The sequence below is a fragment of the Rhea pennata genome, chromosome 15 (assembly GCF_028389875.1).
Source record: "Rhea pennata isolate bPtePen1 chromosome 15, bPtePen1.pri, whole genome shotgun sequence".
NCBI lineage: Eukaryota > Metazoa > Chordata > Aves > Rheiformes > Rheidae > Rhea > Rhea pennata.
The window spans coordinates 2,425,961-2,443,272 of record NC_084677.1 but is presented as its reverse complement, the minus strand read 5'-3'; the positions used below and the strand labels follow the sequence as shown (position 1 = coordinate 2,443,272).

Genomic DNA, 17,312 nt, shown 5'->3' with positions numbered 1-17,312 from the left:
GTGTGCTAGGTTTACCTTTGAAGGGATTTAGATCTGGAGCGCTCGGCATGAGCAAACTGCTGAGACAGGCATTTGCTCAGGTGTATAAACATCACAGGCTGCACACGCCAGGCTTGCAGGAATTCTTCTCCAAAGCTTAAGAATAAATTCAACATGCTTTTTGAATAATTATGGATGAATCACTCTAAAAACTTCCTACATTTTGTCTTCAGTTGCTGACACCAATCATGCAGCTGCTTCTATTTAATACTTATGCATTCCCATCTACTTGGGCTCTCAGTGCTTGGAAAAGCACTTTGGGTAAAAGAGAGAGCCCAGATCCTAAACCATAGGCTGAGAGCTCCTTTTGGTGTATAGAAGTGACAGAACAGTTAACATAACACTTAAATTATTTGGGGTGGGAGAGGGAAGAGATGCCACAAGTTAATTTCTCTTCGAAGCCCAATGGTCCCCACCCAGAAATCTGCAAACAAAAGAAAACTGCCTTTTAAACTGGTAGGTTAGGTCTGGGACCAGAGTTAAGGTTTGTCAACCAGGACAAGCTAAGGCTTGTTTAACAGTTGACTGGAGGGCTGAAAAGTGTAATAAAACCAAAGAGCTTTCCATAACAAAGCTTCTGCCACTTCGGGAGAATATTCACACCCATTCAGTTTTTGGGTTTTGTTTTTGTTTTGTTTTGTTTTGTTTTTAACACACAAAGGTATTTGCAGTCCCTAAGTGAGCTAAGGCATCATAAAACCCAGCAGCTAAAAACTTGAAAGAAAATGGAAGCAGGCAACAAGGAACAAACTGCTAACAGTGAGAGTAACTCATCACTGGAAGAGATAACAAAAATGCTGCGTGACCTCCCATCGCTTGGATGCCTTTCTAAAATAGACACTTCAGCCCGACCACAAGTTATTGTGCAAGAGCCACTGGGTGAAGCTGCACGACCTGTTATCTCAAGGATTACAAAAGGAAAGTTTTTTCTCATGCTCGTTTGGAAAGTTTGCTTTCTTCAGAAGAAGGAGAGTTTACGGATCGATTATAACAGGCTCCTCTAGCTGTTACAGGCTTCCCCCGTTTTGGGGGAGAACCAAACCCACCGTTCATGGAGAGCGGGTGGCCCTGCCATCCCAAATGCCTCCAGTTGGGCTACTTTCCCCAGCAAGCAGCATTCAAATTACCCCCAGGTTACACACTTCACTGCGTATATCTTGAGGGGAAACACGCAACACTACTTTACGGCGTGCTAAATCCTACACAACAGTGACACATGCACACATCCTTTGCTGCCCATTTCCATCTTGTTTTGAGCTGATCCATTTGTTCAAGGGTTAGTCAAACCTCAAGAAAAGATGGCCACGGAAGCATTTTCAAAGTAGCTTTTCTCAAGAGCAGAAAACAAAATACCCTTGCAGGTCCTGATATTCAAAGATGCATTAAATATAATTAGTTCTGTAACAAAGAAGAAAGCTTCTGCCCTTGTCTCTCCCTGGCAGAGACCATGACCAAGCAACCATGGACTCGGGGGTGATGGTCTCAGTTGAGCACTAGTAGATCTAAGGGGACACATGCTGTGCACACATGAGGCTGCAACCATACCCGAAGGCTTCATTTTGTGGCTCAGGAAGGAACACATCTCATTTCCTAAAGAAATAAATATTGTGACATTCACATGGGCTGTGCATTAAAAGTGCAAAGATGAGGCTTCTCAGCAAAGGCCCCTAACTTTTTATTAAGAAAAAAAAAGCCCCTGTGAAAATTTGATCTGGGTAGAAGCAGAAGGAGGAGAACAAGGATTCAAGGTCATGTTTTATAATCATTTGAAGTAGGAATGAGGCAGATGTCCTACGGAGGCATTTCATGTTGGAATCGCTACAGAACTTCCTTTTCTTCAGCATGCTGCAAATGTTACAGCACAAGAACTTGGTGCCTTTGCTTCGGCCCTCTTATTTGTATACAATAAGGCCCTTGTGCTGGAGATCAAGCCTCTATGTCATTGATTTGACATGACAGTTAACCTGTGAACTTTGCCCCTGCTAATAGAATAATTTCTATTTGTTGATTCCTCTTTTGGTATCCTCGAGGGCAACAATCACTCCAGCGCAGGGCTCGCTCACATGTCTGCTGCCAAACGGCTTTACAGCTTTTCCTCCAGTGAGGCAGAGGCAGGACGAAGTTGAGCAAACCTGCTAGCTACAGCAGGATACAACCTTACCAAGCTCCTTCCTTCCTGTCCCTATGGATCCTACCTGCTAGTTCCCAGTAGTCTTTCTGGAAATCAATCCATGGTACTCGGCTCCGATCTGTACCAGCCTAGAGGTCCTCAGCTATCAAACGATCCCACACGAACACGTTTGCTGCTCTGAGGTCCCAAAGTTCCCGCCTGGACCAGGCTACCAGCAGTGGCAGAACGAGGAAGCCACTCTTCCAGATAAGTCTCCATCAGTCATAAAGGCTGATTGCCAGCCATGAAAAAGACCTACATTTACGATTCAAAAGGGTGAAACCAGACTGAGACTCTCCTTCCCACCATGGGCCCACAGGTATGTAAGGATGGGACAGAGGTAAAACCAAAACATGGTACCTTCTGCTCATTAGTCCTGGAGATAACTCAGGGAACTACCACGAGGTCCTGATGCTAACCATTAGGTCTCAGCGTGGCACGTCGGAGGTAGTTTTTCCTCTAGCTATGGCTTTCACCCCCTCCGCTTTTGGACAAAATAAGGACATTCCAAAATGTGCTTAAAGGATGAGCCCAGAGGACCAACTAATTCCAAATCTTGCCAAAAAATTGTATTCTGGAGTCTTCAAAGGTAAAATCCAATTTCCACAGGGGTTTTAAAGAACTGGGATAATGTGACTTAAAGTTACAACAGCTCCACTTAAGCCCATCACTCGCTTACAACAGAGAACAACTTGGACCAGGACTGGGCACAGATGGCTCCACTTTTCTGCGCGAGCGTGACCTGCCACAACCTAATTTCTGAGCACGACTTGGTCTCACCGCATCAGCGAAGAGCCCTCTTGGCCCCTCAAGGAGCAGAGATGCACATGGCAGCCCCCGACTTGGAGAAGCTCTCTGCACTTAGAGAAGCTCTTTGCACTTTAGAGCTGTAATAAATTCCATATAGGAGAAAAGTCAAGAGAACAGCGTCTGGTGCTTTTAATCACAAAGTCAGAAGTGTGTTCTCCAGACCTTACATGCAGAACTAACCGCATGTGACTCTTCCTCTCAAATTTCACGTAAAGGATGCAGCGAACTCCCCCCTCCCTCAAACTAAAGGTGCTGACTAAGACCCTGTTCAGCTTCTCGCTGCTCTTTTTTTCCCAAAGATTCACGTGCGGCGGCGAGTTACTTGTCAAGCTCGTGCCACAAACAGAAACGCTTCCGACAGCGGTTCGAAACCGAGTCACGCGTACTGCAGCAGCAGCACAAAAACGGATGTTTCAACCACCAAGCCGTGCCCAGAACAGCCGGTGGTGCAGTGCCGATGGTGCAATTTCCAATAGCTCTGTCTTTTTTGCAGGCTCCAAAGCGACAGAGCTGCGCTTTCAAGCTAAGCAGGCAGTAATTAGCTAATTACTGGCATTAGGATTGCTGGTGTCGGGCTCTGTTTTGTATCTGATTCGCTCACAAGCGCAGCTCTTCTCCAAATTACGACCACTAAATAGCACCGTTATGGCAGTCCATGGGCACGGGAGAGACTGATACCAAACCACTAAGGCCAAGCGGCCTCAGCCACGCAGAAACAGCAGAAAAACACGTGCAGATTTTTTTCTGCAAGCAGACAAATGCACGCGCCATGAGCACGGCAGAGCAAACTGGTCTCGCAGCCCGCAGCCGAGCCGCTGCCGCGGCTCCCACCAAGTGTCAGGTCTTTTCAGAAAGATGTTCAGAATTATATTCACGAGCAATTTGACTTTTTAATCATTTCAATTACTGTGACTAAAACCCTTCAAACGGAACAAAACAAGGAAAAATAACCACTCTCCGTACTGAAACAGGCTTGTCTAGCTTAACAGACCATACCAAATTGTGAAGGTTTTTGCTTTTGTGGCGTTCGCATATTCCATTTAATGCAGATAATTAACCTCAGTTTCTAATTTCAAATCCTCCACATAAGGAAGTGAAGTGATTCAATACATTCGCTGACAGACGGAAAATTAAAATATTACTACAGCCTCTACATGTGGCTCAAAAGACAGGGCCTTGCAACAGATCCTTCCTCTTTTATTTGACTGATTAACTGTAATTTGCTTAATGGATTTAAGGATGAACCTAATAATCCAATGATATTTCCAGGAACTGATCTTGGGTATCAGCTCCTCGGTTCTGAGCTCTTTTAAATAGCAATTTTCTGCTCCACACATGCAGGCACTTTGGAAACCAGATTTTTCCACCGATTCTAATGAAATTAGGCCAGTGTTTTATTTTTAAACGCACAGGAACCGCATGGCTAGCCCTGCACTGGATAGCTACAGCACCGTGACTTGTCGGGGGACCTTCTGAAGTCCCGGACCTCGAGATGAACCACGACTGCAGCACGCTCCAGCAGGCAGCTATTGAACACAGCACGCAGAGAGCACTTCTTGTACGGCTTCGAAAGGTGCACTGAACTGGACAGAAACTAAAGCAGGCCCCAGGGAAACGAAAGGTTAAACGCCAGCCAGAACAGCCCTACAGCAAAGAGCCTCTATGGCAGCGTAGGTGCATGGGAGGGGAGCAGACAGACGGGCTGGTACCCCAAGCAGAGGAAACAGCAGGGGCTGGAGTATCAAAAGACACTAAGGTATTTCCATTTTTCTAGCTCCACAGCGCAAAAGCTGGAAAGCAGCAGCTCCAATGGCTCTGTGCAGCCTCGACCTTCTGTCTTGCACTAAGTGAGCTAACATGAATCCGTCTCCAAGTATTTTGGACATGGGTGGGAAGTCAACGACTATACTATAACGCAAGGCCAGCAGGTACTAGACGTTCTCCCACCACTCCCCCAACTTTCTCAGTCCTTTCCCTCCAAGAAAACCTGGCATAACAAGGCTTCACAGTCTGCCTCAATTGTTAATAAATCCAGGATCTAAGAGGCTATTAAAGAGAACAAATTCAAGAGGCAGTCATTTTTAACATGTCCAAGGGTAACTAATTATTCAGGGGATTAGCCCATTATAGCTACAACAAAGAAACACTTAAAACACAGAGCAAAGTTAAAAGTTGAACTGCAGATCAAAACCAAGGTGTAATCACGTGGCCCACCTCCTGGGCACACTTATCGCAGCTTCCTGGGCTTGGCTCAATTCTCATTTAGCTTTTTAGTACCCAGTTCTTTCTCAAACCGACTACAACTCAAAACAGCCCAGCCTGATTTTCTAAATGCTGTATTTCATGATTTGGGTCACCATTGCAGTATACATATCAAAAAAATCTAAAAGTTTAGATTAAAGCATTTACAAAATTAGGCAAGAAAAAGCAAAATTGTATTTTTAGAATGAGGTAAAACATATGCAGGTCAAGGCTCTCTTTATCAAGCGGTATGCTGCACGCAGTCATTGATGATTTCTGAAATCTGGTGAATCCTTGAAGACTTGGGTGGAAGGGACCCCTGGAAGCCTCCTCGGAGGAAGAGGACCACCACCACCACCACGTGGCACCGGCTGTGGTTCTGCTTTAGTGAGCTGTGAAGCCCTCCAAGGATGGTGCTCCCTCCTTGCTGGGGACCATTTCTAGCGCTGCACCACACTCAGGAGATTTTTTCCCTCTTAATGTCCAACCTACCCCCTGCCTCCAGCTGCAATCTGTGGCTGCTGCTGCTTCTTATATCATCTGCAACTCCCAGAAGAATTTGGTCCCATCGTATTTATAACTGCCATTTAAATCTCTGGACGCTGCTATTAGATTACACCAGATGAAACAAGCCCAGCTCCCTTCACTCCTCCTGGGAGGCCACGCGCTCCACCCCACTGACACCTTGGGAGCTCTCTGCTGGTTCTGCTTCAGCTTCTCAACATCCTTTTTGCTTTTGGGGATCCAGCAGGAGACCCAGTACTGCTGGTGTGGTCTCACCAGCACCAAGAAAAGGGGGCTATAACTCCCCTTGACCCTTGGTGGAGCTCAGCACACTGTTTGCCTTATTTGTGATAAGAGTGAAATTTAGTTACTGTTAATGAGCTGAAGGACCCTAGGATGACTAAACTAGACTAAATTTGGTTTGCAATGATTAGAGCAACTCCATCTTTTTAAAAGAACAGGTTTTGTAAGCCAAGTAAACCTTGATGCTAACAAAGTAAAGCAATCGTTTGCTGGAGGAGGGGAGAAAACTCTCCTCATTCATCAAAGCACTAAAAGCTTAACTACCTGTCTTTAAAAAGAAGCCAAAGTACTGATCCATATCCAAACAACAAATACACCACTTCTTCATCTTGATTTGTGTAGAGGCAAAGCAATGGGCACAAAAGGTATTCTTCTTCAAATAAAATCCATTTTAAAACTTGGCAAACGCCAGCATAAATACTTTACGCTGTTAATGTAAGCATTTCTGTGCAGAAGGTTCATCGGCTTAACAATGTATCTGAGAAAAACTGGCCTAACTTCTGTGCACAAACACCATCACTCTTTGCTTCGTATATCTTACAGAGCTCAAGCTACATAGGACCATAAAATTAGCAGCTAGTGCTATTAGCAGCAGATCCTACTTCACTCTGTTCTAGTCAGTAATTTCTGTCAAGAACAACACAGAACCAAAAATACTGTATTGCAACTTATTTTAATTTGGAAATAGCCACTGCTCTGCAAATCGAGCAGATTCCAAATAGGGTCGTATCAATTACGAGTGGTGTTAGGGGCCCAGCAGCTTTCATTTAAGCCAAGCCATTAGCTAGTATTTCAAGCTGCACAAAATTATTGGCCAAAGCGCAGAGTCACAACTGGAAAAGAAGTTTAGGAACTGTTAACTTAGTATTAAAACGATTTTAAATGGATGCAAATACTGCTCCCGGAATCAGTCCCTCCATTCCCACAAACCAAGCCAAACCAAATGAGACCCAGCATGCCCGGAAGGCGGACGCAAACCCGCTGTTCCAGGTCGTAGCCTTCTCAACCCAGAGTAACGCGCTGGTCATCCTTCTTGCTATGCGTGAGCAGTGCTACCACCAGGACCTCTAACAATCCAGCCACTGCTGGAGACAAGAAAAGAGATGGTTTCTCAGGTAGGCTTCTCCCAAGCCAGTGAAAATTCATCTATGTTAGAAACCAAATGCTCACACACACGTTTCACAGGCCACCTGCAGCACACACCTCTTACCAAGCAAATACCACTGGGGTATCCGTTGCACTTCCTAAAATGATTACGAAGCATGGCTCTGCAACAGAGTAAGGAAGCAAAAGAAAAGATGATGCAACAAGGGACAAGATAGAAAGATGTCATGTTAGACAGGCTGAGACAGTGAACAACACTCCTTGCTTCTTCTGCAGTATCTCTAAACATACCCATTGGATCCAGACCTCCATGTTTCAAACTCTGATTAATGACAGTGCTTGAGTGCCATGCTGCGAAGGTCCAATATAATCCCACCACTGCTCTCTAACTGTCCCTCACAAATCCACCACTCTGGTCTATGGCCCCGGCACAGAAAGGATGTTAGTTATACCCAGGCCTGGCACCATCAGCCTCACAAGTTCCCTCAGCTGAGTCCAAAAGCCTCTTCTTTCTGCCATTGCACACAGGTACAATATTTAGTAGCAGCTTTTTCCAGTAACCAACTTCTCTTGGAGTTCCAATAGCCTAGTTCAAAGCATAGGCTGCTGCTTCAGTTAAAAGAAGTGTTGATGAAACAGTAACATGTACCTTAAATTGTCTAAACTCAGAATGCACCTGCAAAATCACAAAAGCTAATGCATCCACAGTTTTCTACCCATTTGGTACAATTAACACCAATTTCTTCACTACAGTTTTCAGTAAGAAGTGAGCAACATATGATTCAGTTCTGAATTGCAAGCTTCAAAATAAGATCTGCCAGCTAAATTTCAGCTTTTTCTTGACGGAGGCCCAATTTCTGACCTTTTTGGCGGCATGGCCATTTATGTTGCCAAAGCAATGGAGAGAGTCTACACCTTCCCTGAACTGTTCCCTAATTTCTCCTCAGGATTAGGGTTTGCACTGAGCCAGGTTTGAAACAAATCTCATACTACAGGTTGTCACATCCTCCTAAAACCTCCCACAGTGGTTTCTCTCCTTGCTTTCTCTCTGCAGAGTAGCCTGCTATGAAAAAGTATAGGCTGTACATTTGGACGAGAGTTACTCTTGTGTGTGCCCAAAGACACTGCCAGTATTTGAGCACAAGTACAAAGACCATCCTGCTCATTTCTCCCAAGCACCAGTGGAGAACCACAGTATCTGTCCTTTTGAACCATCAGCACTTCCGAAAAGCCATGAGCTTAGTCAACTCAGCACTGTGGAAACCAAAACTTAGATCATGTAGCCAAGCTGCCCTCGAAAAACAAAACAAAAGTTGTAAATCAAGGGAGCCAGCTACCATTCAGAAGTTTTTTCATCCATGCCTATCAAATTGTCTTTTCTCAGCTCCCACCAGAACAGTCCTCACTGTCCAGTGACTAGAGACTTCACCTACTGCATGTGTCCACTCATCACCCTCCTCCAGGCTTCATGTTTAACGGGTTGTGTTTGGGGAAGTACTTCAAGGTGCAGGACAGAACCAAACAAAATCTACCAGCTTCGCTTTTTGGAAGAGAAGAAATCAGAGCCGTTCACCCACAACACCACACATACTTCTCAATTTCCACCACGGAAAGAAAGCAAAGGCAATTTCTGTGGGCTCTGTCCCTCGAAGCTTCGGGAGTGGCGTTTTTTTGAGAGGGGAAGGCAGAACTCTCTCCAACCTAAAGCAAAAAAGATGACAGAGGAGACCTATGCAGAAACAACCACGATGTGACAGTTTCACAAGCCACTGACAAATTTCCGAATTTTTAAAGCAAGCACATTTTACTGGAGCACTAGAAAACTCGGGCTGCAGAGCTGTTCCAAGGCGCAGGTCTAATTTCTGCTCTTCCTATCTGAAAAATCCAATGCCCGTGTGTCCAAAGGAGGTTAATGAAAGATTTAGCCGCACTCGCTGCCACGTTAGTATCAGTTTCGGAAGCGGCGAGTTAATGCGCCAGCTCTTTGGGGGTTACCCTCTTTGAAGTTCACTGATCCATAACCAATGCCCAATTAATTTGCAGGAGCCTAACTATAATGACTATTGGCCTTTTCCTACGCACACAAAAACACAGTGGGTAACAGTGATGGGGTTTTACTTCAAGATATTCTCGCGTATACATGCATATTTGCACACCTTCAAAACAGCCCCCATTAATAATGGATTGTCTTCTCCAGTTTGAGGGTTTTTTTGTTGTTTTTTGGTTTTTTTTACATTTTCCCTCATAAGAATGGAGCTAACGCTTTGAGATTTATGAACTTTCTGCTGCACATATTTGGAGCTGATTCAAGATGCTCGTTTTCTAACAGAGCAATACTTCTATTAGATGTGCTCAGATTCCTCTTTATTTAGAGTTTCCATGGAAGCCAAGAAATAGAAGTTAAATCCTGAGAAGATTAAACAGGCCTTCAGATATAATGCAAACCAGCTTATTTCAACATTCCCTCTAGAAAAGAAATGAGAAATTCTTAAACACAAACACAAAAAAAAGGTAAAGTTTATGGAAATTTTCAGAATGATTTGGGACCCAGCCTTTGAAACATTACATGCAGCTATCGCTTCTTGCTCCGAGTAGCTCCATTGGCTTTTGAGGCACTTACTTACCCGAGAAAGTAAACAAATAAAATATTTGCAGTATAAAGATGCTACAGTTTAAAAACCAGCCTATTCAAACTAGCTCTTTCCATACAGCATCCAGGAAGTATTGCAATTCAACCATCAGCAAATGCAGTGATCGTCACAATTCAGCAGCATCTTCCATGGTCATGCTCTGGATGCTACCGCAGTTGACATACCAATTTTTAAAAGAAAAAAAAAAAAAAAAAAAAAAAAGGTTATCTTCGTTTACTCCAAGCTCGGAAGTGACTCCTGCTCTGGCGACGATGGTAAACATTTCCCTGCCTCCCCACCCAACAGGTCGATGGAGGGTCTGTCTCTAGCTGCAACGACGGCCTGGTGGACACAACAAATTTGCAGCAATATATTTTTTCTGACCTCCCTCCCCGGGTGAAGATTTATTTCATCTGTTTCCAACCTCATACGAAAATGCCTGCAACTGAGGAACTATATTCCAAAATACTTCTATTTCGTAGCTCATTTCTTAATCATTTTAATATCTGGCAGCAACATATTCAGATAATGGGTAAACTGCATTTTTTCTGAAATTTGACCCGAGAAGCACCGTATTCCAAGAGGGTTTCTGCTACCTGCTTTAGAAGGGAAGCTGAATGCAACTCAATCTCAAATAAGTCGTTTTCAATCTTAAAGCCCTTATTGATTAAATAAAAAGATACTTAAATCGTAGACTTTTCTAATCCTTCGCTTATAATAACTACCCAATCGCTCAGTGAAAATCGCACTTCAAGAAACATTCAAGGTTTTTATTAACTCCACAGGAAAGTCCCAGGACCATGGGATTTTGTTTTTCAGACTCCTGATTAAAACAGCAGGCGTTCACGTGAAGTCCCCTTTTTCCAGTTTCACATGCAACCTCTCCTCCTCAAAAATCTGTAAGAAAACAAGAATCCCAACGAAAACATTTCACCATCTGCAATGCGCGGAGACCTTGCGCAGGGCGGGATGCATTTCCAGCTGCCAGCCTAAAGGGACGGCTGAGGGAGATTAAACACAGAAATGCTTTTCATGAGACAGGCCCCTTTGAAGAGGACAGTTCAGCTACTTCATTTCGTAATCTTCGCAGAGTGTCAGATTTTAGCCTAAGCAGGTCTTAAAACAAGGAGATTTTATTTTTAAAAAGGAGGAATGTGTTCTGGCCGTGCTCTGTTGATTCAGCGAGGGTTAGACACACACACACACTTATTGATCCCAGAGAACTCCCTGCTAAGTTAATTGTCTGGAATTTTAACTGAGCTCTCAGCAAGTTCCAAAATCTATGTTGGCTGGAACTGGGTGGGGGACCCAGAAGAAAACAGCCTGCAAAACGCTGCAGCTCATCTAGCTAAGGGGGGGGGGGGGAGAAATGGAAAAAAGTGCTATTATTTTGATGAACTGAAAAGCTTTAAAACGGAAAGGTTTTAGCTGGATTTAGCAATTCCTGCTTTGACACCGCTAGAATTCACTGTCATAAATCTCTCAAGGGCAAAGCAATACCGTTTCCAGGGAGCACCCTGAACCCCATTTGACCCGTATGAGTATTACGGACGTTAGGGTATTCCCCGCACGCTTCCTGCAGCCTCTAGTTGTGGCTCGTCACAACCATTTCCTTGTATATTTACAGGGTGAACTTTTACCACGAGCTGCGTTCAACTGTGTTCCTATAACTGAACACCGACCTCCTGCCACTGCAGGCTCAAAGCCAACCGGAAAGCGAAGCTCCTCTACTCGTTTAGCGTACACGGGAGGGCTGCCCGCGGCCGGCAGCTCTGCACCAAGTCCTACAGCCAGACCACGCTCAGCAGCAGTATCCGAGGGTGAGAAACACGCTGCCGGCATGATTCACGGGAATCAAACACAAACAGCCAAAGACAACCTTAAAATAATTTGCAACGATATTCAAATAAAGTTGCATCCCAACAAAGCGCCGCCGCAGCATCATCCTGTCCCGATGCTGATGCTTGCCCACCCCCGAGCAGCAGCGACTGCCAAACGTCCCCTGTTGCCCAGCTCCTCCAAATTCACAACAGCTCCCCGCTCCGCTCCGCGGAGGCGACGCACAGAACAGGTGCTGCCAGCGCGCTCACGTACCTGAACTCTCTCCCCTCACTGTACCGCCGAGTCGAAGTGGCCCGCTGGGTTGCGGTCTCCAAAAGCAGCTTCTGGGTGAGCCTGCTCGAGGGGGCAGAGTCTCTGCTGGCCTCCGGCTCCGTGTCTTGGTCACATTTCCACTCCTCGTCCTCATTCAGAGTAGGCAGATAACCAGGTAGTCCTTTCCCTGTCCCAGACCCTGAGCTTGGATCGCTGTAAATTTTTGGACTTTCCCCACCTGTCCTTGTGTATTCCAAATAAATATCTGACTTAAGGAATAAAGGGTAGGTATTGTCTTCTATCATGCACTGAATCTCAGTTTGGGCCTGGTCAAACATGTCAGGGTCAATCTGTAGTTTCATGACACAGTCTTTTATGAAGCTTTTTGTGGCTGGTTTGATCTGCCGGGACACAATTCCATTGTTGTCGAGAATGTATTTTTTATAAATGGCTTTTGCCAGTTTGAGTCTTTTTTCCTCATTAGACATGCATGGCTCCAGCTTCCTGAAGCCGCTGCAGGCAAACCAGAAGTCCAGCAGATCTGCACAGTCCTCCTGTTTCAGAAAAGTCCTGAAGAGATTGATACCATCTTGATCATCCAGCAGGGAGTGCAGCGACTCGGCCCATTTCAAGTAGGGTGGAGTTGGCGAAGCACTCCCCTCTGGCTCATACCCCAAATCCAAATCCGAGCGCCTTGGCGTTGCTGTGGACATCTCATTTCTAACGACATCATTTTTACTGGAGTAGAAACCATGGCTAACTGGCCTTGGATCTGTGGACACGAGTTCACCTTCCTCACCAGGAACCGGTGGCCTCGGAGCATCTTCAGTGAAGCTTCCTCCGAGGTCCAAAGGGAAGCCTTTCCCCTGGACATTCATTTTTATGGCACTTGCTTGCACACGAACCGTGGTAGAAGAGCTGAGATCTCAGAACACCAGTATTTGTAACTCCAACGTGAACACGTTTGTTCTGCTGAAACGGATGAGAAAAAAAATCAAGTATTACTGCAAATAAACACTCTAAGGTTACAAACCCCTAATTTTGCTTTGCATTACTGTATTAAGTCCTCTTTTCCAGCAAAGTCAGTGACAAAGCTCCTAAAAAAAAGTCTCCTAAACTGGACACTAACTTTACTTGCAGAGTCTACCTGAATAGTAGATGTAGTAAGTCATATTAAGGCAACATGTTTTTATCTGCCTACAAATTTGGTAAATTCTCATCCCCAAGCAGGAACTTAAGGCTTGTGAAACATACTCTGAAAGACTATCCGAAGAGTCCCTAACTTGATGGAGCACAGGTGTTTCTCCACACCATCAAGCGACGTAACAACGTGAAATTCCTCTCAAACTCCTGCATTTTAGAGTCACATTGCACGGTCTTGTCCAGTGCCGGGGGGATCCGAACGCAACGCCGACCCCAGTGCTTTGGGCACCTGAGCTACATTCTTGCCTCTAACGGGCACGTTGCTACAGGCTTTCGGTGCGTTTCCCAGAGAGGGGCCGCGGGGCAAGGGTCCCTTTAAGCTACCAAACATCGCGTCCTACACGCCCGGGAAAACTTCAGGTCGCCAAACGAAGACGAGGAAATCATCTCGAGACGGCAACTCGCTCAGACGGAACTTTTTAAGAAAAGGGTAGCGAGCCGCTACGGAGGATGGAAGGGCAGGAGGGAAACGCAGAGGAGGACGATCCCTGGACAGCTACTTCCGCGGCTAGGCAGAGTCACTTAGTTATTTAAGGACGGTAGCACAAGTTTGGGTTTCAGGGAACGCCGCCAGCTCCAAGCCCCGCGCACGGCGACGCTCCAGCTGCCCGCCGGATCGCTCCCTGCGCCGGATGAGCTCCGCCGCGCGCGCGAGCACACCAGGGGCGACGCGCTTCAGCTCGGGCCTGTCTCTCCAAGCTCACCCCACCCAGATGAACGCATCTTTTGGATGCTTCGCCCGTTTTCAACCCCCCTCCTCTGCTCGGCTGAGCTGACAAAACACCACCCACGCGACGCCGCGGCTCTCCCCACCAGCGACCCGCGTGTCACCGCAACCCGGGGGGCGAAAAAAGAGGAGGAAGAAACCCCCCAACGGCCCAGCGGGACCGGCTAACAGGGGCGCGCTGCGCCGCCACCTCCGCGCTGTCACCGCGGCCCCCGGAGGCGCCGCCGCCGCCGCTGCCCCGCGCGGAGGCCGCGAGCCCCGCGGGCCGCGCGGGCCATTGTTGCGGCCGCCGCCGCCGCCGCCCGGGCGCCCCGTGCCCGCTCCGCTCCGCTCCGCTCCGCGTCCGCCTCCCCCTTCGCGCCCGCAGCGAGCCGCCGCTGCGCGGCCGCGCCGAGCCCGCCGCCCCGCGCCAAGTTGCGCCGCTCGGAGGCTCCCCGGCGCGGGGCGGCGCAGCCCGCGGGGCGCCCGCCGCGGGGGCAGGCACAGCCGCGGCGCGGCTGACAGGGCTCTGCCCCCAGCGGCTCGGCGCCGGGCCGCCCCGCGGCGCCGCACGGGCAACTTCGGGGCAGGCGAGCGGCGGGGCCTGCCCGCCCGCCCGCCGGCCCGCGGCGGCCCCGCGCCCCGGCGCCGCCCCCGCCCGCGCCGCGCGGCCCGCGCCCGCCGCCGCCGCCGCGCCCGCCCCCCGCGCCCCGGCGGCCTAGCGCCGGCTCGGCGGCGGCCTCCCGGCGCGGCCTCGGCGCAGGGCCTGGGCTCGGGGCCGCCTCCCCTCCGCTCCGCTCACTCACCCGCACGGAGCAGCGGCGGCGCGGGGCCCGGCCCATGCGGCTCAGCAGCGGCGGCGGCCCGGGGCGGCGGGCGGCGGCGGCGCGGCGGCGGCGGCACAAAGCGGGCGGCCCGGGACGCCCATGGCCGCGGCCGCTGGCTCTGGCGGCGACACGGAGAGCAGCGAGCCCCGCACCGCTCCGCCTGCGCCGCTGCCTCGCAGCGCCGGCACAGAGCGGCTCAGCCGCGCCCCCCGCGCCCCCGCCCGGTACTGCGGGCCTGGGCCGCGCCGCGCTCCGCCGCCCGGCCGCGGAGGCGGGGGCGGAGCGGGCCCGGCCGGCCGCGGGGGGAGGCGCCGCCGCCGCTGGGCCGCAGCGCGCCCGGGGCCGCCCCGCCGCCGCCGCCGCTCGCTGCCTGCCGTCCCGGGGAGGCCGAGCCGGGGCCTGCCGCGGCCGGGAGCGGGCAGCGAGGCCCGCAGGCCGCCCCCGTTGCGCGGGGGGAGCCCCCGAGGCCTAGCGCCCCGCTGGCCACGAGCCCGGTGCCTGGCGACCCACGGGGCCGTCGCCCGCGGGGGGCCCCGCGACCCTCCGTCCCCAAGCCGCGCCGTCGCCCGGGCCCTGGCGACCCGCCGCCCCGAGCCCTGCTGTCTCCTCCATCCCCCGGGCGTGCGGGCGCCAGTGACCCGCCGTCCCGGAGCCCTGCGGAGCGCGTGGACTGAGACGGAGAGGCTCGCGTGGGCAGCGCGGCAGTTTGCCCCCCGAATATCCCAGTCCGGGAACAGCCTGTGTCTCCAGGGTGACCTCGAGGACCACGCACACCTCAGTGCCTAACCTCTTCCCTCCACGGGAAGCTGAGAGGGAACAGGGCTGTGGCATGCCCATGGGGTCTGCTACCTTGGGAAAGCCCAGGAGAGCCCTCAAGTGTGAGCAGCTCCAAAGGTAGGAAAGGAGCATGGAACTACACCTCCTGCTGCATTTTCTGGACAAGATAAGCCCAGGAGAGCTTTTCTAAGCATCCTGACCAGAACTCAGCCTGGGAGAGACTCCTGCTTTGGAGACCTGCTGTTCTGCTGTACAGCTACGTCTGACAAAAGATCTCTGTTCATCTTGGAAAGGAAATGGCAGCGATCCTCAAAGCTGCCTCCATGCTACTCCTAGGCCCCTTTTGCTAGGTGGTGGGATTTAATGGTTAGTTTTTATCTGAGGTCTTCCTAGAAGAGCCTTGCGTCTGTGGGCCAAGGGATGGAGGAGTGCAGGTAACTGCTCTGCTGGTGGCTGTCGCCTGGTCAAGCAGCTAGAGCTGATTCTGAAACTGCTGGTGTGTCTCCTGTTTCTCTGAGGAGCCCTACGATCCTGCAGCTGGCATAAATAAGAGCACTCACCAAGAGGTGGCACTGCATAGGCTGAAACGGCTGAAACAACATGGAGACTCTTCCTGAGAAAAGGTGGAGGGGATCATGCCTTACCCAGAGGTGGCTGAGAAGAGAGAGCTCTGGGCCAGAAGTAATACCCCAACACGTAGACTGTAATGCTTTCATGTGCGGGAGGGCTGGGTGACATTGCAAAAAGAAAAAGAAAATGATTACCACGTGCAAAGACTGAACAGGAGTTCAGGGAACTCCTACTACAGGGAAATCCGAAGCCGGTTTCTTCCCAGGAGAGCGATGATACAGTCAGAGCCCTGGGACGGAGCAAAGCAGACCCCTTGGTGCGGCCCCAGAAGCTAAACAAGCAAACAAGCCATGAGACAGTCCCCTGGAAAGCAGAAGCGGCCCAGAAAGATTTCCGATAAGGATCGACTTCTGATTTTAATCAGCGTTACTCTGCTGTGGGTACCTGTATGTTCAGCATTTGCTCACGTTTGTGTTTTGTGCTCGTGCATTTCAGGGCACGCTTTCTGGAATGTACGGCAGTTTTTTCAGCTTTCTGAAACGCAGAAAAATGTACCGCAGCTGGGGGTGCTCCCCTTCCCTACCCCGCAGGAGAGCCCAGCCGAATGGTGCCGTTCCTTGTGCTCTTTCATGTGAGTGATGCTAGTGGCTGATTTACATGTAACAGCGCAACACTGATCTAGGCATAATAATGGAAAAGCTGATGTGGGATTCAGCTGGTGAAGAATTAAAGGATGGGAATATAATTAATGCAATCAGCCTGGTTTCTGGAAAATAGCTCTTGTCAAACTCTGATGTCATCCTTTGAAGAGATTACAAGTTCGGCTGATAAAGGTTATGGCATAGGAATAATAGACCTGGACTCCGTTCAGGCATGTGACTTAATCCATATAGTATTCTGATTAAAAATGAGCACAATACAACATCAAGAGAGACACCTTAAAGGGACTGGGAACTGGCAAACCGACAACCATCAATGGGGAATCCTTGCAGAATGGGAGCACTCTCAGTGGGTGTCCGCAGAGTTTGATGTGAAGCCCACTGCTATTCAGCATTTTCATCAATGGTCTAGAAATAGATTAAAAAGCCCTGCTGGGAAAAATGCAGGGGCAGGAAAACGAGAGGGGCAGGAGACATGGATGAGGTCAAGCCAGCTGTAGAAAACTTCATGAGCCGAGTCCAGGCAAATAAAGTGTGTTTGAACGTGCACAGATGCAAAATGATACTTCTTAGGGGCACAGAATGCAGGCCGCTGCTTCTAATGGAAAACCGGAGTTTGGAAAGGAACAATTCAGAGAAGAGTTTTGGGGACAGAGGGGAAAGCATAGGAGCAGG

The 17,312-nt window shown here is 49.4% G+C and overlaps 1 protein-coding gene across 3 annotated transcripts in view; it reads right to left on the bottom strand.

Moving 5' to 3' along the window:
• The window catches only part of AXIN1 (axin 1), an 83,675-nt gene extending 69,001 nt beyond the window's left edge, over positions 1-14,674 (bottom strand). Inside the window, exons 1-2 of one of the 3 annotated variants that reach the window (XM_062588201.1) lie at positions 14,611-14,674; positions 11,896-12,867 (exon numbers count right to left, since the gene is read on the bottom strand). In XM_062588201.1, the coding sequence (XP_062444185.1) occupies positions 11,896-12,773 (878 nt within the window). In that variant the 5' untranslated portion in view covers positions 12,774-12,867; positions 14,611-14,674. Of the gene's footprint in view, positions 1-11,895; positions 12,868-13,149; positions 13,480-14,610 lie in introns of those variants that run through there. The other 2 variants (XM_062588204.1, XM_062588202.1) reach the window with 2 other exon arrangements.
• Between the last annotated feature and the right edge of the window lie 2,638 nt (positions 14,675-17,312).